The 25,474-nt window shown below is 39.4% G+C and overlaps 1 protein-coding gene across 4 annotated transcripts in view; it reads left to right on the forward strand.

Annotated features, from left to right (window-relative positions):
* prkcab (protein kinase C, alpha, b) overlaps positions 1 to 25,474 on the forward strand; it is a 190,551-nt gene that overhangs the window by 150,008 nt on the left and 15,069 nt on the right. For 2 of the 4 annotated variants that reach the window (XR_013203921.1, XM_077230621.1), the window contains exons 9-14: positions 556 to 585; positions 10,256 to 10,396; positions 11,985 to 12,158; positions 15,208 to 15,299; positions 16,563 to 16,625; positions 22,444 to 22,582. Coding sequence is in view for 2 of the 4 variants with exons in the window: in XM_077230621.1 (XP_077086736.1) it covers positions 556 to 585; positions 10,256 to 10,396; positions 11,985 to 12,158; positions 15,208 to 15,299; positions 16,563 to 16,625; positions 22,444 to 22,582 (639 nt within the window). In the remaining 2 variants the exon portion in view is untranslated. The remainder of the gene's footprint in view (positions 1 to 555; positions 586 to 10,255; positions 10,397 to 11,984; positions 12,159 to 15,207; positions 15,300 to 16,562; positions 16,626 to 22,443; positions 22,583 to 25,474) is intronic. The other 2 variants (XR_013203922.1, XM_077230622.1) reach the window with 1 other exon arrangement.

Genomic DNA, 25,474 nt, shown 5'->3' on the forward strand with positions numbered 1-25,474 from the left:
ACAGCTCATTTACATTCCTTTTTTGTTTCTTTGTTTTGGACTACCAATGCAAAATCTTTATTTGCAGCAAACATGCAATGGATCCACAACTAAAAAAACAGTTGAGATGATTTGCACTGAGGCTTTACACTTTATATATGTAAGGCTGAATTGAAAAAAGTGAGGTGGCAAACAAGTTTGAACTTTGATCCTCTTGCATCATCGGAAAACAAATATGTATTTCACTAAAATCGTGAATCTGTTTTTCGACAAAGCAAGGACTAGGTATTGCTGTATTGAAATGACAATAGAAATCCTTTTGTTTCAAAAACTGCTTTAGCAACATCGAGCAGAAATCATGACTGGACAATCAGATAAATCTTCTTTCTGTTTACCGTCGCCTTTTGTTTCATTTGTCTGAGAACAAGTGATTTGTTTGTGACTCAGTGTTGGTTTGACGGATCCTCTCTTCCCGTTTAGAGTTGTTTTACTCCTGATTTCCAGCAGTCTGAAGAGAAAAGAGCTGCTCTGTTCTCTCAGTTATCCGAATAACATGCCAGTTTTTCCCTCTTATAGGCCTGTCAGTTCAATTTCCACCTGCTGAAGGTATAACCTGCTCGCCTCTCATCTGTCTCTATCTGTTCATCACAGAATATCACACTGATTATTTGTGTGGCTCAGGCTGCAACAAAGAAATCAGATTTACTAACAAAGATGCACTCCAACTTTCAGGTTTCTATTCGCTTTCACTTACACTAATCACACACACACTCTCTTGCTCTCTTTCTTTATTGTTCAAATGAAGATTCCCTCATATCTGACTTCGGATCACTGAAAGAGGTGACTTTAAAATGGTAATGATCGGCAATTTCTTAAGTGAACTGTTATAGGTACACACTGTAGGGGTGTAACGGTACACAGAAGTCACGGTTCGGTACCTACCTCGGATTTGGTGTTCGGTACAACAGAAAAAAAGCAGCTAATCCCCAATGCTAGGTTTCTTTTCATTTATTTTGAACAGACTGTAGTGCAAATTACAGTTTGTTCCACCTTGCATCATTTAGTCCCCTAGTTGGTACAGTACAGCCTCCTTTAGTGTATTAAGCACTAAACAATAAAGAGAATGCACTGTAAAAAAATAATAATAATAAGCTGTTAAATCTACGTTAAAAAAACGGCAGCTGTGGTTGCCAGAATTTTACTGTGAAAAATACGGTAGCAACGTTTTAGCTTTTACAGACTTACTTTAAATTTACTGTTCATTATCTGATATAATGTTAATTTACAGATCTATTGAAGTACTAATATCTGTTTTGTACCATTGTAATACACTGACAACCACCAATCGCAGCGGTGATGAGAGTCACATGATCAATCAAAGCTCATCACAAGCAACTTTTCCACACGCTGAGAAAGTTAATACTAATATATATAGAAGCTGCACAGTGTCATTCACACAAACACTAAACACCATCATGGAATAAACATTAATTTAACACTAATAAATGTAACATAAAACCCTAATGTTAATAACTGATTAGGAAAAAAATAGGAAAAAATATAGTTATTTCAAAGGAAATCCATCATACGTGAAGTGTCATGCTGGGAATTGTGGGAAGGTCAATTAACGTTTTTGTTTTTACTGTAAAAAATACAGTATTTTGTTCTTATTCCACTTCCAAAAACTGTAAATTTAATGGTATTTAACAGTAAAAAATACATTACATGTACAGTTAGATCTATCACAGTTATTCACCGTATATAGTACGGAAACTTTCTGTTAACCAATTAACTTTTTTTTTTACTGTACATTTTGACAGTTTAGTTGACAGTACAGTTTTTGACATTTTACTGGGATCTTTTACCGTTAAAATCACGATAATTATTTACAGTGCACTGTTGCAATGAGCCAAAATCACTCGGCATTGTGCCGAATTGTGTCGTTGAAGTCGCACTACTACAGTCTAGTGATGAATTATGCGTGTCCTGGAAATGGAAAGAGATGCTTTTCAGTTTTTTAGCTGATTGTGACCAACATTTTTTAGTTTTTTTATGACCCCTACAATAAAGTATGACAGCTCTGTCATTAATGGTCATACAGAAAAGAGTAAGACATCATTCAAAACTTTAAAAGGTACTTTTTTATTAGTGTACACTCACAAAACATTGTGCTTTTTCAAAAAATAAAGAAAACAAACAGGATGCCATCTCAGTTTCCTTTCCATAAAGGGTTATGGTTCCTGTAATGGCGGTTAGCAAACAGCATTGCATTACCGCGCGCGATTGGAGAGTGGATCGTCTGTGACTGACTGACTGTATTTGTCGTCTGACTGTATTCACCAAACCGTGACATCCATTGTGGGTTCCCAAGGGTTCGGGATCAATACATGCACTGTTACACCCCTATTAAATACCCATTATGTGGCAACAGTGATGAATGGGACATTCCAATTGGATGATAATGCAATGCAAAATTAATATTGTATTTTACATGTTATATTCCGTTATATTACACAACTAAAAAGCTAAATGTATCAAATAATAGTTAAATCTATTAAATAATCACGGGACCCCTATACAAACACACACACACACACTGCAGTTGTTAGTAAATAGGCAGAGCACAGGAGCTAAAGGACAGGTGCTGATCTTTTGGCTGTTTGTGATCTGCATCGGCCATCTATAGTTTATAGAAGGCTTTCTCACACGCTGACCCTGAGCATGTTTCATGTGCATCCTGAACGAATGACCACACAATAATCCTGCAATAAACAGCCTGTTCTTGCGTCACTGCTGATGTCCTGAAGTGCACTAGTGTTTGAGTTGCATGAGCTCACTTACACGAGATCTCCAATAGAGGGCACCACATCGTAACTCTTTTACTCGTTTACTCGTTTACTATCTCTCAAAGAGAAACATGCTAATGAAATGTCAATGTTCAGTCCTAAAATGTATGCATGTAAGAATAGATTAATAATAATGCATTATTGTTACTCTGGGCAATATATAGAGTCAAGAAATACTGAAAGTCGATTATATTTGTACAGACTTTACATAAATATGGTCCCACTTTATATTAGGTGTGTGTACGTAGGTTAAAATGTACTGAGTATGTATGTATTGTGTACATACATGTTATTATATTGTAATTACAATTGTAATTGAATCTGTAATGAGATTTTTAAAATAGACAACTGATAGATAGATAAATGGTAACTTTTCCTCTGTAAACACGGGATATTTATACGCTGTGTTTATTTGGAGTCTTATCCGACCTTGGTTTCTGTGAATATAAACGTTGTTATCATGTTGTTTCTCAGAACAATATGTAAAAGAAGTGCACTGTATCTGACACTATGCTTTAATACATAGAAATAACACTTTAGTTTAGTGACCAATTCTTACTATTAAGCAGTTGCTTATTAGCTTGCATATTACTAGCAGATTGGCTTTTTATTAGCACTTATAAAGCACATATCAATGCCTTATTATGCATGATCATATTCTACAGCTCTTAATGCTTCCCCATACTTAAAATAAACTACAACAACTGGCTTGCTAACTGTTATAAGCAGTAAATTAGGCGTTTATTGAGGCAAAAGTCAGAGATAATAGTGAATATGTGTGACAAAAGGTGTCCTTGATACGATGTAATTACACAAATACGTATTGAGTGATATTGATTAACATTACTACAGGGTTAGGGTTTGTTTTAGGGTTAGTTGCTTGTAATTATGCATACATTACTGTCATTATGTGCATGTAACAAGGACACTCTAAATCAAAGTGTAACACAGAAAATCTCATTTAAATTCAGGTGACAAAACAGATTTCACTATGTTATTATTTAGCAAAAAGAAACCCAGCATTTATTAATATCTATGAAAAAACAAAATTTCCATTTTTGAATTTTTTTTTTAGCACAGAATAGTTATTTGACAACTGTTTGATGTTTATGCTAATACACTGATTTCAGTTTCCAGAAAATATGACATTAGTTTTATAATTGCGGCTTCAGGTTTCATTTGTGAGGCTGGTAAACCTAAAATCAACCACACGATGGCTCTATTCATAAGTTTATGACCATGTAACAGACGCTTTTATCCATAGTCTTTACAAATGAGGAATAAAGCATAAAAGATTGATGCTAATGAGGCACTATTTTAGGAGTGTGATGATGTGTGTATATATATGCTGTATATATATATATATATAAACATCACTGCACTGATTCAGTTATTAATGCAGCTGCAAATTAGTCACATTCTTGTGTAACGTCTCATAATTGTGTAGGACATTAACCATGCTGCACACCTGCATATGACATGTTTGTCATCTCTAGAGGAAATCATTAACAATGTGGGGGGATTTATATCCGCAGCTGCAAATTAACTGGCATCTGAAAGCTTTGATTATTCTTTGGCATTTTTCCGTCATGGTGTCGGTCAGAGGACACACGGGTCTGAATGAGAGTGATAATGTTCCTCTGTTACATTTCCATTATGAAATGGTGATATTTAAAGAAGTGCATTTTATTAGGATTTTAGAGTGTGTGTTAATAAATGGCATTGTGCCAGTTCAAGCTAAAGGTATTGGATATTAATAAAAATGATTACAAAAATATTAAAAATAATATAAAAGAAAAAATATTTAATAATAACATTCCTCAAACTTTGTTTAGATTTTTTTTTTAAATATCTAATTGTCAAAGTCATTGTTTAGACATATGAAGAACACAAAAGCACCTGTTTTGTAGACTTAAGGCCATTGCACACTGAGTCCAAAATTCCCATCTTAAGTTTTCACACTTTAAAAAAAAACTTGACCTCACGTTATGTCAATCACGCTTGCACACTGTCTACGAAACTTTCGTCCGTCATAAAAAAATCGTATCGGGTTCGATTTTCTGCGTTTTTCGCATCCGTAGCAAGCAGTTTGAATGGTGTTTAAATAGTGTTTTGAAAATTCAGAGCCACCGAATCACGAATATGAAAAAACGCATATGAAAATTTCGAACTCAGTGTGCAATGGCCTTTAAGGTCCGGAAAAAATCAGACCGTGTTCGTTTTTCTGCGTTTTTCACATCAGTAGCACACGATTTGAGAGGTGTTTTGACAATTCAAAGCCACGAATGACGAATACGAAAAAACGCATGCGTTGCAAGGACCTTTACCTTTAAGGTAAAGTCTATCCACAACTGATCACACTGGACAGCTATAAATAGCAGACAGAAACAAAATAAAGAGTGCTTTAGTGCCCGAGATGCTGTCTGTCTAACAGGATGAAGTATATTGTGAAAGTAGAAAGCAAGAGTGAGAGTGTGAAAGAAGTCGGAGGTGTAATTGCAGGTTTTGAAGGAGGGAGACGACCCCTCATTATCACTGTGGACTGTTGAGCCATGAAGAGTCTCACTCAGATCCACTACAGACATACATACATACATCACGGTCTCCATGCCTCCAGTTAACACATCTCCTCAAACATCTGACAGTCCATACAGGAGACTTGTCATGATGAAAAACTGAAGGTACATGTATCGACCTCTCAGATCTTCATTTAGCAGACTTTTTCATTATTTGGAAGATCGGCAGGTAAATTCAGCATGAAACCTAAAGGGGTGTTCACACTGCCAGTGGATGCCTTTCACAAAAGAGTAATCACAGTCTCTTCCCCACAGCGAGGCATACAGATACAGTTTGTTAGGTATTTCGGCACTCTTCTTTTTTTCATTATTATTTTAGTATTGGATATTTTAGTATTTGGTACCGTGGTACACGGTATCGGCCCGTGACAGAAGGACTCCGTCAATGTATAGATCCAGCAGTTCGGGATTTCGTAACCCTCCTCCTATGAATGGGGGAGGAAGGGGACCACGGAGAGGAGGTTCGCAAACCTGGGAGGAAGCGCCCCGGTTAAACATCTTTCAATGTTTTTCTTTATGGGCCCTTCAGACTGAGGAAGCTGCGGCAGCAAGATCTCCAGTGACCACTTCCGTTAGAGATGGTGAGTCGTTCGAGGGGACTCGTCTGGCCAAGTTCTCCGGAACTAGGGGAGGTTGCAGGGGAGGAGGTGGTCGACAAATTCCACGACACCGTCCTCCGCCCTGCCATGTTCCTGATCCGGAGCCGCTGGTCTGGTCCAGCACAAGACCTTCGTCGCGGGTTCCGCCCAGCACGAGGCCATCACCGCGGGTTCCGTCCAGCCCAGAGCCCTCACCGCTGGCGCCGTCCAGCCCAGAGCCCTCACCGCTGGCGCCGTCAAGCCCAGAGCCCTCACCGCTGGCACCGTCCAGCCCAGCGCCCTCTCGCTCTCATAGGCGGAGGAGGAGGAAGAAAGAGACGTCTACCGTCACGTCTGCCCAGCGAGAGACGGTTCACGTCCCGTCTGCCCAGCGAGAGACTGTTCACGTCCCGTCTGCCCAGCGAGAGACTGTTCACTTCCCGTCTGCCCAGCGAGAGACTGTTCACGTCCCGTCTGCCCAGCGAGAGACGGTTCACGTCACGTCTGCCAAGCGAGAGACTGTTCACGTCACATCTGCCCAGTCAGAGACTGTTCACGTCACGTCTGCCCAGCGAGAGATTGTTCACGTCACGTCTGCACGGCGAGAGACTGTTCACGTCCAGTCTGCCCAGTCAGAGACTGTTCACGTCACGTCTGGCCAGTCAGAGACTGTTCATGTTCCGTCTGCCTTCATGGACCTGGACTATCTGAAGCGTCTGGCTCGGATCCTGGACATGCCCGTGTTTGCTGTTCCAGAGCCGGAGGCAGAGCCTGTGCCCGTTCCAGAGCCGGAGGCAGAGCCTGTGCCCGTTTCAGAGCCGGAGGCAGAGCCTGTGCTCGTTCCAAAGCCGGAGGCAGAGCCTGTTCCAGAGCCGGAGGCAGAGCCTGTGCCTGTTCCAGAGCCGGAGGCAGAGCCTGTGCCTGTTCCAGAGCCGGAGGCAGAGCCTGTGCCTGTTCCAGAGCCGGAGGCAGAGTCAGCGCCTGTTCCAGAGCCAGTGTTTGTTTCTGTGTTTGTGTCTGTCCTTGTGACCATTTCTGTTCTAGTGACTGTTCCTGAGCCGGTGTTTGCAGTTCCTGAGCCGGTGGCTGCTGCTCCAGAGGCAGAGCCAGTGCCTGTTCCAGAGCCGGAGACAGAGCCAGTGCCTGTTCCAGAGCCAGTGCCTGTTCCAGAGCCAGTGCCTGTTCCAGAGCCAGTGCCTGTTCCAGAGCCAGTGCCTGTTCCAGAGCCAGTGCCTGTTCCAGAGCCAGTGTCTGTTCCAGAGCCGGAGGCAGAGCCAATGCCTGTTCCAGAGCTGGAGGCAATGTCTGTTTCTAAGCCAGTGCCTGTTCCAGTGCATGAGCCGGTGTCTGTTCCTGAGCCGGTGTCTGTTCCTGAGCCGGTGTCTGTTCCTGAGCCGGTGTCTGTTCCTGAGCCGATGTCTGTTCCTGAGCCGGTGTCTGTTCCTGAGCCGGTGTCTGTTCCTGAGCCGGTGTCTGTTCCTGAGCCGGTGTCTGTTCCTGAGCCGGTGTCTGTTCCTGAGCCGTGGCTGCCCGAGGGGTCGTCACCGCCCTGGCCGCCCGAGGGGTCGTCACCGCCCTGGCCGCCCGAGGGGTCGTCACCGCCCTGGCCGCCCGAGGGGTCGTCACCGCCCTGGCCGCCCGAGGGGTCTTCACCGCCCTGGCCGCCCGAGGGGTCTTCCCCGCCCTGGCCGCCCGATGGATTGTCTGCTTCGGCCTGGCCGCCCGATGGACTGTCTGCTTCGCCCTGGCCGCCCGATGGACTGTCTGCTTCGCCCTGGCCGCCCGATGGACTGTCTGCTTCGCCCTGGCCTCCGGCTAAACCATCACCCCCTGTTTCTGTTCCCTTTCATGGACCTGGCCCCCCATCCCTCCCCCTGATCCTCCACCATTCCACCTCCCTCCTGAACTCTTGTGTTGTCCGTAGAGGGGGGGTTATGTCACAGTGTTGGGTTTGTGTTCCCCAGGTGTCCACTAGATGTCCTCCTTCCCCACGGTGTCATCCACTTTATGAACTGCATTTCCCACATCCTTGTCTGTACCCATCACCGCATCATTGCTCTCAGCTGTTCCCCATCATCATTGCACTCAGCTGTTCCCCATTATCATTGTTAGTTCTGTGTTATATATACCCTGCCTGTTTAGTGTTTGTTACGGAGTCCTTGTTATGTCTGACACTTCCTGGTCTGTTCCTGATTGTTCTTTGTGTTTTGTTATTTTTGTATTTGGATTGTTTACACGGTATTTGACCTTTGCCTGGACTGGATTTACGCTTTACGGATTACCCATTAAAGACATCTTTACTGCACTTGGATCTTCTGTCTATCTCCCGAGTGTGTCGTGACAGCCAGCCCTAGTAAAAACACTGATTCAGATTTTCTGAAAGTACAACTAGATCTACTCTTTTAGAAAAATAGGGTGTTAAAAAAGCTTAAAGCTGCAGTCGTTAAACTTTTTTGGGTTAAATATGATTTCAAATAGAATATTGAGCAAGTACATAACCAGTTTGTGTCCAAAACTCTCTGCTTGCCGTAGCTCGATTCAAAACGCTAAGCTTGTAATAATGTTTTTAATTCCAGTGGTACTGGTGGATTTCCGTGGGAATGTATTTGCGTCATTATGTCACATCTGTACACATAAAGACGAGTCTCGGCTAGTAGGCTACGAGTGTGAGGATGTTGGAGGTGGAGATTTGGCCTTTTCTCACAGCATTTGATATAATTAAACTTATCAATTTGATGGCGTTTCCAGAAAGGTTCAAACAACAATCATCAGTGACAACTGGAGATTCACCCGCTGTAAAATACAAAAGACTTCAGACTTCGGAGTGGCTACAGAAAAGAGACTAACCGGCCCATACGAAAACAAGGATAACATCGGAAGGGCATTACATATAGTCACGCAATGCTGATGTTGTTAAAATTACAATTTGAGAACAAATTCGCACGTTTTGACGTGATATGATAAGCGTTCATTAGATTTGATCAGCGCGATTTACTGCAATGCTTTTTTCCCCTTAGTTGGTCAGAATAAAAGTGGATGTTACTTGTTCAGATTACATTTTCCGGTAAAAATTCAGATACTCTGAATATCCGTATGTTGGTCATACTTCTAAAAAGTATAATTTGTGATTGCGAATGCCAGTATTCACACTGGTGGCGACTGACTGACAAAACATTGTGTTCATTGTGCCGTGCCGAGGCACAACCCACGTAAAGTTGATCATCCCGCGAATAACTATAATTGCAGATTTCGAACAGAGATGGCGACAAAGAGTAAAAACTACAGACTGCAGCTTTAAAGATGTATTTTCCCTCTACATGTTTGTAGCACAGCATCACCGAGACAGCAACATAGTGTCGGCCCAGACTCCACACGGCCCAGATGTGGGCCGGATATGGGCCGACACTATGCTGCTGTCTGGGTTACAATTAAAATCAAGGACATAAACACTAGTGCACAGGCAATCTGGTGAAATCATGATGTATAGAAGATCACGTGAGCAGTCGGATACAGCGATCGTCTAGCAATGCCTGTAACTAACAGTGACTGGTTGAACCACAGTTAGTATGAAAGGCCTTTACTTCAACCAGTACATTACAATCAAGCATGCTCAAGTTCACTATGATTCACTTTACAGCACACTTTTAAAAGCCTGGATATTTTTTCCAGCGGTTGTGATTTGTCAGATTGGCTGTACAGCTCAGGCCTGACCCAGACAGCAACATAGTGTCGGCCCAGATCCGGCCCACATCTGGTACGCGTTGAATCCACGCGTTTCTGTCTCTCCCATAATTATTGTCTAGTTGAGCACGTAAGACCCCAGGACTTTTGTCGCACTTGAACCACGAATACAAAAAAAATGAAATGGATTCGAGGAGTTTTGTTTGTTGAAATTTAAAAAAGTAACAAATCCTTTCATTGCAGGTCAATTTGACCCCCATAGGAATGAATGGGATGCGAGGAATGCTTCAGTACACACAGACAAACCTAAAAAATGCTCAAAATTCAAACTAAAATGATAAAACTTTACCAAAAACATTATTTTATAATGTCTATATGTGTATCTGAATGCATACTGAAGAGAAACAACAACAGAAGCTTCAGTGCCAGACGTGCGTGTGAGTCTCGTGTGTGTGTGTGTGTGTGTGTGTGTGTGTGTGTGTGTGTGTGTGTGTGTGTGTGTGTGTGTGTGTGTGTGTGTGTGTGTGTGTGTGTGTGTGTGTGTGTGTGTGTGTGTGTGTGTTTGGTTACTGATCACTCTCCATCACTCTTGTAGAAAGCCAGACTCGGTCCTGGGAAGAAAGTCATCACTCCCTCGGATCACCGGCGCTTCAGTTTACCATCCGGGAACATGGACAGAGTTCGGCTCAATGACTTCCATTTCTTGGCTCTTCTCGGCAAAGGCAGTTTTGGGAAGGTCAGTCCAAGTGTTTCTGACACTTACAGGCACTCATTAATAACCCAAAACACAGAACAGTTTTTAGACTAAGAATGCTTAGTAAGAAAGTCACACTTTTTTGCATTCCCAGACTGTAACATAGTGTCGGCCCAGATACGGCCCACATCTGGTACGCGTTGAAATCTCATGTACCGGATGTGGGCCGGATCTGGGCCGACACTGTGTTGCTGTCTGGGTTATGCCTCTTAGTTTTTGTGGTCAGAATATCCATCTGTCAGAAAGTGTAACATAACTCTGCTAGTAAACAATATACATGTGTGATCAATGATATGTCAACGTTTTATTAAGTGCCTCTAAAGATGCTTGAATATCTGTCAAAGATCAACTTTGCAAAATCCAGCAACTTCCTCAGAAATACTTTGTTTCTCAGGGGAGTGATTAAAACCTCAAACCCACGACTCCCTGAAGATAACATAACTTTAGCCAATAAGATTGGAGATCGCCATGTTTGGCCTGTCACTGTGGTTTATATTGATAAAGGTGTGCTCACAGATGTTGTGGGCATAAAAGGTCCATTGTCTCTTATCAATAGTGTAGTATATAAAGAAAAGCTTACTTCGACCTCATGCGGATTCAAATTGTAATGACTTAATTTCACTTGCAAAATTTGGCCATGCAACATTAAATATGACCACTCCTGAACCTTCATTTTTCCCTCGGGTCATTTTGACCCAGAAAATATTTGTGAAAAACAATGAAAAATTTAGTGTTCATTAGAGGGGTCCAAGACCCCAGGACTTTTGTCGCACTTGAACCACGAATACACAAAAATATTGAATGTATTTGGGGAGTTTTGTGGTTGAAATTTTCAAAAGTAACAATCCTTCGCTCACGGGTCAATTTGACCCCTTTATGAATGAATGTAATGCGAGGAATGCTTCAGTAAAATTAGAAAAATCTAAAAATGCTCAAAATTCAATCTAAACATGCTAAAACTTTACCAAAAAATTATTTTATAATGTCTACATGTGTATCTGAATGCATACTGAAGATTAACTGACTTTAGGACCCAGAGGACAAGCTCATTTGCTCCATATAGAGCTAAAAGCCCATCTAGAGTCATGAAATATCATGTTAAATTATTATTTTTCCACAAGAGGTCTGCAAAGACACCCGATGTAAGATATTTTGAGCTGAATAAAAATGTTTGTGCATGAAATTGTGAGTTATTTTGAATTTAAGTTGAAAGAATGCGCTTAAATTACTATTTATTTATTGATCAAATCTAGTAATTTAACGGTAAATAAAATAAAATATCCACCAAAAAAATCGCATTAATTTTTTTTATCAAAATGAAATAAAATAAGCAACAAAAAAAAAGAAGTGTAATTTTAATGCCAGACAGATATGTGTCAAATGATGCCAAATGACTAATTAACCAATCCCGAACAGAGTTTCCACTCACCGTGTGTGTGTGTGTGTGTGTGTGTGTGTGTGTGTGTGTGTGTGTGTGTGTGTGTGTGTGTGTGTGTGTGTGTGTGTGTGTGTGTGTGTGTGTGTGTGTGTGTGTGTGTGTGTGTGTGTGTGTGTGTGTGTGTTACCACAGGTGATGTTGGCCGAGATGAAGTCCACCGAGGAGCTGTACGCCATCAAGATCCTGAAGAAGGACGTGGTGATCCAGGATGATGATGTGGAGTGCACGATGGTGGAGAAGAGAGTGCTGGCCCAGAGAGAGAAGCCCCCGTTCCTCACACAACTGCACTCCTGCTTCCAGACCGTGGTGAGACACGCAGCTCACACACTTATACTTTACATCAGCGCTTTCAACACTAGAAGGCAGCACACTCAAACAAATCTCAATTCATTTTCTCATCCTCATTCTGAAAATCTAGGACTTGAAATTAAGTTGTAAAAGTGATTATATCGAGCTACGTTAAGCAACATTTCGGAAAATAAATTGATTATTTGTATGGTATTTTTAGGGGTTGCTTGTATAATCCTAATGATGAGAGATGCGTGACGCAGAATGAACGAACAAAACATTATATTTATCTGTCTCTTATGCAAAATGCAAAATCTTATTGCAAATATATATATATATATATATATATATATATATTATTATATTATATTCATAATATTATATTATATTTCTTTCAAACCTCATTTAATATTGACCAACCATATATTTCCCCAAAGTCAAAAACATTCATATAAAGTAAAAAGATAATTTATTATGAAGACCATTTAGCTGTCATATTTAAATTTTTGTTTAGTTTAAGTCATAGTTTTTGTGTTAAGTTTATGGATTGTGTTGTATTTTTGCTCTCTGTGTTTATTAAATGTGTGGGGGTTTTTTGGTTTGTTGATTCTGGGTCACACATTTCTCACAATTTGGATTATTCAAGCAACCCCTCACAATCCCATACAAATAATATATAAAAATATATTTTCCAAAATGTTACTTAATGTAGGTCGATATAATCATTATTTAACAACTTAATTTCACCATAAACAAAAGCTAAATTAGCTTTAATATGACAGTGGATTTTTTACTAAAGATAAAACAAAAAATATTTTGTACGTCAATGTTTCATTTAGTTTGCTTATTATACATAAAGACAGCTTTAAAAGACCTTAATGATTATGGTAATATTGTGATGCTTTAAAATATTAGCTTATTTTCTCCTACCTACTAAAAAAACACCAGAAAAGTTCATAAACCCCACAATATTTATTTATTTCTGCAGTCAGTAAAGTTTTCTGCACAAAAACACTCTGGTGTCAAGAAAATATACTATGTAAACAAAATCATTTATTTTAAGTTTTTTGTGGGCAGTGTTAGTCCAGTATAAACGTGCACTTCAAATAAGTTACACACTCTTTTCAATTTTTTCAGTGCATTTTTCATATCATGTGACCAAACATAACAGAATTATGACAAGATCTTCCAGTGCTATATTTGATTTCAGGGTCTGTTCCTATTGCATGGCTTCGGAAGTCTTGAAATAAGATAATTTATTTGAATATTTTATACTGCTTTAACTATGTTTTTTGGAGTGTAATGGTGAACTATCATTTTGTGGGAAAGGTCTGGCTGAATATTCTTCAAATTCTCTGTCTGTGTCTCATAGAAAAGTGCATGTAAACAAGGCAGATGTTGTGAATACCCTAACAACACCATAGATAGATAACAACCAACCAGAACACTCTTGCAACCACCTAGCAACACCATAGCAAACAATCAGAACACCCTTGCAATACCCTAGTTACCACCCAGAATACCCTAGCAACCACCTAGCAGCACCAAAGCAACCACCCAGAATACCCTAGCAACACCATAGCAACCAACCAGATCACCCTTGCAACCACCTAGCAACGCCCTAGCTACCACCCAGAACACCCTAGCAACCACCCAGAATACCCTAGCAACCACCTAGCAACACCATAGCAAACAATCAGAACACCCTTGCAACGCCCTAGTTACCACCCAGAATACCCTAGCAACACCAAAGCAACCACCCAGAATACCCTAGCAACACCATAGCAACCAACCAGATCACCCTTGCAACCACCTAGAACACCCTAGCAACCACCTAGCAACACCATAGCAACCACCTAGCACACCCTAGCAACCACCCAGAATACCTTAGCAACTGCCTAGAAACCACCCAGAATACCTTAGCAACCGCCTAGCAACACCTTAGCAAACACCCACGAACCGTGTGTGTGTGTGTGTTTGGGTTTTTGCATGCGAAGCTCCTCCAGGAGTCACAGCAGTCTCTCTGAGTATGGGGATCCTGCTGATGAATAATGCACCAGATCCCAGCTTGGCCTGTCTAAATATTCATGAGCTGAATGCAGACAGCAAACCAGCCATCATGTCCACTCGCATTTCACTCCAAACACTGTAGATCCCTGAGGGACTGTCACAATGCTCCTACAACACAACTGTCAGTGTGCGGTGCTGAAAACACCAGTGTGTGTTGTGCTAGTGTCCTTAACACACACATAAATCATTGCACTTACTCGCACAAATACCTTAGTCTATTACCCTGTGTGGGTAACACTTGAGATTACAATCAATAAATACACAGAAATAATTCAGTAACGTTCTAGTTACCACTATTAACTATTTGTATTAACTAACATTAACAAAGATTAATAAATACTGTAACACATGTTAGTTCATGTTAGTTAACTAATGAACCTTATTGTAAAGTGTTACCATGAATAAGTAAGTATGAATGAGGTAGTTCACTATTAGCTAATTAATAACTATTATTTTTTTCATACCTCAACGAGAACTACTATATACAGGTCCATAATTAATGAGAGTACTGCACAATGTGTAATTAACTCTAAAGTAAAGATCATGGTAAGACACTTGCTTGCACTGACTCAAGTTTAACCAAATCTAAAAATATATACGTATAATGTCGTTTTCAACACATTCCTGCTGATGCTTCCAAACCGATCAAAACCTCTTCCGTTAGAAAGATGCTATTATCTTAGTGACAAATAGAATTTGCAACAAAAATGTAGAATACATCACATTAAAACAATTTGCGAGACATGAAATGAATGTAATCCGTACTGTTGAGCCAAGAAACACTTCAGTCGTGTCATTTGAGTTAATGTATTAGTCAATATCTATCGTGTTTGTTTGCTAAAGTAATCAACTTTCTAATCTGAGAAAGAAAAGAGAAGGTCAAAGCATGATCTCCTGACACCGGTTATATGTCAATATGTCAATAACATCTGAGGTCAGGGCTGAAAACAGTTAATTTTCTGCTGCTGTACTATTGATATGATTTGTGTTTTGTCAGGATCGTTTGTACTTTGTGATGGAGTACATTAACGGTGGAGATCTGATGTATCACATCCAGCAAGTGGGCAAGTTTAAGGAGCCACAAGCTGTGTAAGACATGTACTATTAATCAATACACACACGAGCACAGACTAACGATGAGCTCATTAATCAAGCCAAACACACCGTTTAGATGTGATTGAACATGCTGGCGTGTCCTAACAGCGTTTGTGTGGATGTGTTCGCAGTGTAATGCTAGCTTAATGCATGCTAAGTAGTGCCTATAATACTGTATAATATACAGATACATTAAAAAACATCATATGAAGCTGTTAACATTTCAAATGACCATGTACACATGTATAATTCAGCAAGACGTGGCGTCTATTAGTATGGTTATTTTTCCATTTATAATTCAATTTAATGTGAAAAACACTTAAAAGTGTCCTTATGCTATTTTAAAAGTTCATCATTTTGTTTTGGAGGTCTAGTAAAGGTCTACATTTGAAATAAACTGAAAAAGATCTACTTACTTTCATAAAGTTATTCCAATTAAACTGTATTAGTTCAAATATCTAAATTTGTCAAGCTGAGAAAAATACTAAGTAAATTCAACTTAACTGAGTCCATGTAAAAAGATAACTCAAAAAGTTAAGTAAAACAAAAAAATTACAGAAAATAATAATTGATTTGCTTTAGATTCTTTAAATCTGAATAAATAAAATGCAATGCAGGAAATACCACCATGTTAAATACATAATTTAAATAATATATTTGTGTCACATCACATGTGATTATTTTTATTTTATTTTAACACATGAAAGCCTGTCAGCATGTTCATATTTCTAATGCCACGGACAGAAAGCTCTGAACATTTGCTCAATAAACACTCATGAATAAAACTGGACACATACTGTATAATGAGGAAACATACGATGCCTGTGTTCATGAAAGAGCTGCTCCTGAAATAGTTCATATTGTTGTTGTAATGTACGTCTGCGCTCACAACATCTGTACCTCTGGTCAACAGAGGCGAGAAATAAACCCTAACGCTCACAATAATGAACTGGTTTGAGTTGGACAAACTTAAATTAAACTAATTAGTTCAGTCAAATTAACTTTTATGAGTATTTAGCACTCTCTTTTTCTTTCAAGTTCACAGAACTGATATATTTTAAGTAAACTGAACTGTTTCATTGTTTTGAGTTGTATGAAATTATTTTAATTTAGACGAACTTAAGTTTGACTGAAACGGCTGAGATGTCTATTTCGCAGCATGCTTTGCAGATGACACTCGAGTTAAGGAGAGTAAATGATAAAGTGTGTGTGTGTGTGTGTGTGCGTGTGCGTGTGTGTGTGTGTGTGTGTTGACAGATTCTACGCAGCAGAGATTGCTGTGGGACTGTTCTTTCTTCATAGGAAGGGGATTGTTTACAGGTGAGTGGATTTACAGTATCTTCACTTCTTTTCTTTTTTTTTTTAAGTATTACATAGTCATTCCCGAGCACAGTAGATCTACATAGTCACACCTGGAAAAAACACTTGATTGGAGCAGATGTGACTCTTCACATGATCAAATTAGATTTGCTGAGAACGGAGCCAATAACAGCTGAGAAGGTGTCAAGACAATGCTATTAAAATCCCGTTTACAGCTGTTACAGCAGGGAAAAGAGAGAAGCAATTCACCATATAATTGCAGTAAATTCAGGACAAAGATGCACTGTATAGTATTTACTGAAAATTTAAAGACCCCATGAAATTACAGGCCCTGTTTACACCTGGTATTAAGATGTGTTTTGGTAAATCGAATCACAAGTAGACAAGGGAGACACAAGCCGTGTTTCCATTACCCTTCAAATTGCGCAAATTGAAATTGCGAATTAAAAATACGACCAAAGGAAACAAGTGAATTTCACAAAAACTCGCAAAAAAGTTTTTACGCTCGCATGAGGAGGTTTTTCAGGCAATTCGAAAAAGAAATATTTTGCAAAACTGCAATGGAAACCGTTTTTGCGCATTTACAGGTCACATGACCTAGATGTTTGGTGTGTTTGGACAGAATACGAGACAGAGTTCTTTATTAAACTCATAAAAGACAAAAGAATTACAGGAATACTGGATTCTAAACCTCAAAGAAATGCCATAATCAAGACTTGAAGCAGAAATGAGGGAGAAACACCCAGAAACTCCTCATATGAGCCGCTCACTGTATAAGGGTCTTTCCTCTCCATTAATGCTTGGATAACACACACACACACGTCTCCTTTGATTATTAATAATGGTCAGTGCAGTGGCTGGGATATACGTAAACCATACAAACCAACATCCGTCGCCATGATTTTGGGAATGACTTATCGCGAGAGTTTTAGTCGGATAACATCGGTTAATGGAAACGCTGTCATTTCGCATTAGTTTTTTGTCGACATTTAGAAAAAATCGCCAAAGTTTTGCGCAAATCTGTAATGGAAACGCGCCTACACACACCAGGTGTTTTAATCTGGCTCTTTTGTCCACTTTCAACCAGTTCTGTCCTGTTCCCTTTCGAAAGGGACCTCACGCTGCGTCCCCTGAAGCACGAGTCTAAACACTTGACATTGGCAGCAGCAGACGTTACCACTGGTGCGACCGTGAGTAAAACAGGCACCTGTGAAATACGTAATCCTCTTTCTTGTCTTCAGGAGACCGTCTGTTTGAGCGTGTGGCCAGCACTAGCACTATAAAGTGTGTTGTCCGTGTCGTTACACCTGATGACACACATGATATGTGTGTGTAATGTTTCTGGGCAAGGAGCATTTCCATAAGGAAGCTGTGCTCTCGATTGTCCCTTTTCTCAAAGGAATTGGGACCACGGATTTTGAGTCTCATTGGCCACTGCCTTTAGGACCATGGGCCATTAGAGAGTTATTCTGTGCTTCACCTGCATATGTTTGGAGTTGATCAGGCTCCACGATCTCGTTGAGAAGCTGTTCTGGGCTCTCTGAGGCTCCTTATCTGTTGCTTAGGTCTGGAGAGGTCATTATGAGAATCTTCTTCCTGTGAGGCCCCTGCTTTAAATAACATTTAAACAAAATGCATGGGCGTCGGAAGCAATGTATATGGGTGGTACAAGACCCACTCACTTTTAAGACCAATGATATTGAACCCACTCACTTCTACCGTGTCTAATTCAGCGCATTCAGAGCTCTGTCAGTCAAATCCAGTCCACTTGAGGAATGCCCTAATAAATTAAACTTAATTTCTGCTGAATCTTTATATTTCTCAACGAGCCGCAACTGACGAAAATAACCGCCTTCCAGTCAAATATTGCGTTGCAAACATCAATAACAGATTAAGTTGTCCATGCTGGCAAATGACCATGGTATCAGCAGCGGGATTTCCACGGATAGCTGTGCATTTAATGCATTAAATAGTTTACTTGTTTAATTTAAAAGCACCAGAGTACATCAAATGGCATTTACTCCAGTAACGTTTTTCTGGGGGAGGACCCACACACTTTTTTTTTTTCTTCCGATATGATAAAAATGTACATATGAAGGCGCACGGAGACGACTGAAAAACATGCGGAGAGCAGCAGCTTTCGTCAAAAGTATTCACATTCGTTACTCAGGTAGAAGTATGGATACTAGGGTTTAAAAGAAGTTGAAGTATCAACTCAAGCTTTTTACTCAAGTAATAGTGTAAAAGTAATGGTTTCAAAGCTACTTCAAGTAGAAAAGTAAAAGTAATGTAAGGGAAAAAATGCCATTAAGGACAAAAGCTTAGGCCGCGCCACAGGGGCCTATAGTGCACTACCACACCTCCTCAAAAACACATTTTTTTTGGTGGGGGTTAACGATGACAAGCCGGAATGAAATGGGAGTAGTGAGGCTATTTGTAGGAGTAGAAAGTACAGATAATTGCGTGAAAATGTAAGGAGTAGAAGTGAAAAGTCGGCTGAAAAATAATTACTCCAGTAAAGTATAGATACCCAAAATTTCTACTTAAGTAAGGTAACAAAGTATTAGTACTTTGTTACTTGACACCTCTGCGTTTCACAGTGAGTGTGTGTTAGAAAGCAGGAATGGTGAGAGAACATTGTGCTTGATATGTTTTTCATCTTCAAACTAAACGTGGGTCTTCACCGAACAGTTTAAATCCCGTCTGGCTAGCGTTCTTCCCATGATGTTCACGCATGAGGCCAGGAGACGGTGTTTAGTGGATGTTTGGACACAATCGAGCGCATGAGCGTTTTTACACTATGAAAGCAACCCGATCTAATGCGTTTTTAAAACCTCTGGAAGTGGACAAGCTTAAAACACTTTACACCGGTATTTAGTGTAGTCCACTTGTGATCCGATCGACCAAAACACATCTTAATACCAGGAGTAAAGGGGTGATGATGCTGTAATTCACTTATGTTGGAAGTCTATAGGGCAAGACATTTGGAGGGTTTAAGTCAAGTCAAGTCACCTTTATTTATATAGCGCTTTTTACAATACAGATTGGAGATAACAGGAAAATAATGTTGTAATTACATTGTTGAATATAAAATTAAATGTCCCCAACTAAGTAAGCCAAAGGCGAAAATGGTGACAAAGTGGTTTAAAATAAGTAATATTTTTTTCTCATAATATATGAATTCTTCATTAAAATTGTTTGATAGAGCTTAAGTTGTTTTAAACTGTCAGTTCCCCACTGTTATTTGCGATAGCTTACATATTCACGTTCTAGAGGAATGCTAGCCGAATATGATGACATTTATAGACACGTGGAGAACTCATTTGTATGCAGAAAGAAGCTCAAGTGTCACTGAAAACACACATTACTTGAGGTCCGAGACGCCTCAGAACCGCAGCGTGTTTTATTCCTGTTGAGAGAATGAGTCACTCTGAGGAAAGGCAGTTTTTCTGCAGAGCTGTCGTTCCCCGTCTCTGCAGGGCTTCAGCGCTCAGCTCGCATTAATCCTGCTCTCTGATGATGAAGGCTGAGGTCGCCCTGACCTCACACACACAGCGAAACACCACACACACACACTCTCTGAGGGACTTTCTTTTCCTCGGGCCTCATTTATAACCGTTGCGTCGCACAAAACAGGCCGTACTTCACTTCCCATGCATCAGTTGTGATTTATAAAAACAAACTTGACGGGAGAATTTGCGTACCTGTATGCAAACTCTGAATATATTATATATATATATATATATATATATATATATATATTCACTCTGAAACATACACTTGCAATGCACCATATTCTGGTGTGGTGGAAAACAATACAATAAATTCACTTAATGTTATTTTTACATGGAGGTGATTTCTTTCAAAAAATAGCCAAATCTATTTCTCTTTGCTTTTCCTATAGAAATGAGTCATAGCTAGGTTTGGTTGTCACCACACTATATGACTTTATTGAGGCTGCACTCAAAAAAATTATGATATGTTGGCTTTAATTAACTTTTTTTATGTCAACAGGTCCCACATAACTGGGTTATGTTAAACAAACATAATTTGTTCATGTAACTTCAACATCATGGAATTAAGTAATTTTAAGCCGACCAAATTAAACTCTGAGCAGAGTGTTAAATTTAAAGTTAATGAGATAATTAAGTGAATGATTGAGCATTATTGAAGACACCTGATGTTAACAAGCAGAATCACTGAAGGAGAAAACCGGAATTTTAGGTCACCATTATGGAGATCAGTGTTTGTTTTAGTTGGGCTCTTGATACTTAAATCATTAACTTTAAATTTTGTTTGGCTGCTGTACATGAGTTATAACAGCCAGATGAACAAATAGAAAAGATGATCTGATGGTGTTGGTTGTGTTTTAACTTGTGGTAAACTTAACTCAGAAATTGGGTTCTATATGAGCTCACTGATTCAGGTCAAATGATTGTGAAATAATGATTATGTTAAAACACAACCAGCACCATCAGATCGCCTTTTCTATTTGTTCATCTGGCTGTTATAACTCATATACAGCAGCCAAACAAAATCTAAAGTTAATATATGTCAGGGTCAAGAGCCCAACCAAAACAAACACTGATCACCATAATGATAAACCGTTTTTCTCCTTCAGTGATTCTGCTTGTTAACATCAGGTGTCTTCAATAATGCTCAATCATGACTCAATTATTCACTTAATTATCTCATTAACTTTAACACTGCTTCAGTGTGCATTTAACACTCAGCTCAGAGTTTAATTGGGTCGCTTAAAATGACTTTCTTCCATGATGTTGAAGTTACATGAACAAATTATGTTTGTTTAACGTAACCCAGTTATGTGGGACCTGTTGACATAAAAAAGCTAATTTATGGAACCTGTGACAAAAAGTTAATTAAAGCCAGCATATATTTTTTTTGAGTGTGGGCTCAATCATGTGAATTAAATGATTAAATTAGGTGATCTGTTAATATTAGTCGTCATTAATATTCATGAACTGTTTGTCGATGGGCCTCATTTATAACTGTTGCGTCGCACAAAACAGGCCCTGAAAGAGGCGTACGCAACTTCCCACGCTTGTGATTTATAAAAACAAACTTGCCGGGAGAATGAACACGCACTCTGAGCCAGGCGTACGAACGTTTTGGAGACGGAGCGGTTTGGCGACACCGGTGGTGATCTGAGGGACTGATGAAGGAAAACCACTTTAAATCTTCATTATGAGTCCTAATCATACATACAGATAGATAAATAAAAGTATTATTTAAACTATGTTTTACATCTGATATACACATTTAGATGAAATATGCCGTACTCATTAATGGAGTTAAGCACTTAAATTACATGAAATCATTACCAAGAAGTTACAACTTTTTTTATATTCTAATAAATAGAAATATTTGTAGTGGATGCGATGTTTTTCTTTTCTGCAGTGGATGCAGTTTTCCTGAGGCATGCTGTGTTTTCATGTTTTAACTACAGCGAGGATTGCTTAGCGCATGATAATAGCAGAACTCATAGTCTCAGGGAATATGTTCGCGTAAATAATAATGCGCAATAAGGCCCTATCTGTTTCCATTCAAAATATAAAGCAATTAAAAATACTATTTGGTCAGTGAAAAAAAGATTGAGAAAAATGTATTTGATTTATTTATTCAAAGACAAGGCAAGTTAATGTAATGTGACGCACATTCATATGTCATATTTTCTGGTTTTATAAGTCTGAATATTTTTGGCGTATGCCATATTTGGCTTTCGGTCGCACGTACACTTTTAGTAAGGATCCTACGCACAGTTTTTATACATGAGAGCCCTGGTTTATTCTGTCCTCAGAGATCTGAAGCTGGATAACGTGATGCTGGACGCCGAGGGCCACATTAAGATCGCAGACTTCGGCATGTGTAAGGAGAACATGTATGAGGGCATGACCACGCGCACCTTCTGCGGGACGCCGGATTACATCGCCCCAGAGGTGAGAGATGACCTAAACCAGCAGTGCTTACAAACAAACAAACAAACAAAAAATTTGACTCATCCTTAGTGATGTAGTCATTATATATCGCAATACAAAAATGCTACAATATGTATCATGGATAGTGACAATATGTGTTGTGTATAGTTCACCCAAAATAACATTTGTGTGTGAAAAAAAATCAAGTTTTATTGTCAGTACTAAATTAAACTGCTATATATAATGTTGAATATAATGAATAATAATGCAATAGTGGAATATTTGTGATAATGCCAAATGTTTTATGTTACCTGTAAAAAGTGGCCTACATTATTTTAAATATATGTAGTATATATATATATATATATATATATATATATATATATATATATATATATATGTCTGTGTGTGTGACCTTATATATGTGTTTATTCTGGTGTCTCTATTGTCCTGTGCTTTGGGTTTCCAGCACCAAGTCCAAGCCTATTCATTTACACACACAAAGTAATATCAAATTCAGTATTTTAATCAAAAATCAACATTTTCGTTAATTTTTTATCATTGCATCGTGAGTTCAGTATTGTGATATGTATCGAATCGTGACATGAGGGCATCGTTACACCCCCACTCATCCGTCGTGTGACCCCAGACATGTATGACTTACTTTCTTCTGTGGAAAACAAAAGGAGGTTTATCTTGGCTGTTCGTCAGTATAATGAAAGTCAATGAGGAGTGAAGTTGTCGAAGTCCAGCTGAAGAGTGAGTGATAGTAAAGATTTCTAGTCTTTTAATGGGTCTGGGGTGAGACTGTCTGGAAACATGTGACCCGTACCCAGTTGTGATGCGTGTGTCATATTGAGGCCTTGCTGACCTCTCAACCTCATCAACACACAATAATAGACAACACGGGCTCGCTGGAAAAATCTGCCTGTGTTGACGTTTCTGTAAAAATGTAAAAAAAAAAAAGAATAATAAAAAAATCATTGTTAAAACAGATTGACAACATATTTAATCAGTAACCACTGAAACCATGCAAATGCTTTTAATGGTTATTTAGGTAAATCTTTTATCTTTTTGTTGCTAAATCTAAAAAAAAAATTTGCCAGTTTTTGTTGCTAAATCTTTTAGTGTGTGTGTGTGTGTGTGTGTGTGTGTGTGTGTGTGTGTGTGTGTGTGTGTGTGTGTGTGTGTGTGTGTGTGTGTGTGTGTGTGTGTGTGTGTGTGTGTCTGCACGTGCGTGTGTGATTTGAGCAAACGTTCATCTCTTTATATCTTCAAATAGCTGCTCTCACCACCTTCAGTCACATGGAGCTCAGTCTGACTGATTGAGGTGTTTACGTGATGCTTTTCAGTCTCAATGACCCATCGATCCAAATATAAATGAGCTACTATAAAGTGAACTACTCACTTTAACTCACACATCGGTATTCAACGCCCGTGAGGAAAATCTCTATAGGTTAAATACAATAACACAGATGTAGAATAATGCTAAGGTTTAACACACTGCTGAAAAGCCCATAAACTGCAGAACGTCTGTGTCCTGACACACTCGTTTATTCAGACCCGCAACCAATCACACACAGCCTTTATCTGACTGCAGATGGGAGTGTATTTTTAGAAACACAATGACGTTTTTATTTTTGGCCATACTAAGACTTCAAAAGTGGCTGTTGATTTTTGGGAAAAAAACTTTTTTAAAAATATTGTGGTGCAATGATGATGTCATGTCCCAGACAGCAACATAGTGTCGGCCCAGATCTGGCCCACATCTGGTACACGTGGACTCCACACGGCCCAGATGTGGGCTGGATCTGGGCCGACACTATGTTGTTGTCTGGGATGGTAAAGGCCCGTTCACACCAAGAACGATAAATATATTTGCGTCCACACCAACGTATGATAACGTTCTATTTATTCTAATATTAACGGTCTCACGCCCTGCGGTTTCAACGTCATTGAACATGTTTTTGCTGTTCTTGTTGCATTTACACAATGGTAACTTGGGGTGGTAACTTACCAAATTATTACAAAATTCAAATCCATGGTACTTCAAATACAAAACCTAAAGTACTTTTTATTCTTTGCGCTCATTGTGTTGTCACACAACTTAATTAAACATGCTGACTTTAGACAAATGATAATAAAGAAACAATCAGATATATCGACCCTTCTGTTCTAAAAACAATTGTAGATCAATAGTTTAAATTTGCTCTTAGAAACAGGAGCTGGAGAAGACTCGATCGACAACTGCACGCTTTCTGATATTTTATTGGCACTGGACGGTCGAGAGATGATGTGGAAAAAGAGCTGGAAATGACATGAGACAGATCTAAAGTCGCTTGCATGACAACCACAGCTCAATATGTCGGATCATATGACATGTTGCATACATTTTTTTTTTTAAAACTACTTCCCAGACAGCAACATAGTGTCGGCCCAGATCCGGCCCACATCCGGTACATGTCTGGAAATTAGACTAATGGTACGTTTACACAACCTTTGAGTTTTCCACGTACAGACGACACCATTGACAAAAAATTATCCCCATTGGATTCCCGTAAGTGGGCCGGATCTGTATGGGATCAAATTCCCGCAAAATGTATGCGGCCACGGATCAAAATATAATAAGCGTGAATCAAAAAATAACAAGCATGAAAAAAAACTTTAAACACTTTAAAAAATAATTTTTACAAAACTTAAACTTGTGTTCATGCTTTCTTTAAAATTGTGTTTTCCTTGGTTTTATTACTCTGTACTTTGCGCTCCTTTTCATTTTTTGCTAATAATTTATTTTTTTGTACGCTTGTGCTGTTTTCCTCTTCGCTCTTCTTTCCATGTTCTGCGCTTGCTCTTCCAAATGTTGCAGTTCGAGTTTCATGTAAATTAGGGCGGGCTTAAGCGTCACCATTGGTC

The sequence above is a fragment of the Siphateles boraxobius genome, unplaced genomic scaffold (genome assembly GCF_051911475.1).
Source record: "Siphateles boraxobius isolate OS27281-9 unplaced genomic scaffold, OSU_SipBor_1 15, whole genome shotgun sequence".
Lineage (NCBI taxonomy): Eukaryota > Metazoa > Chordata > Actinopteri > Cypriniformes > Leuciscidae > Siphateles > Siphateles boraxobius.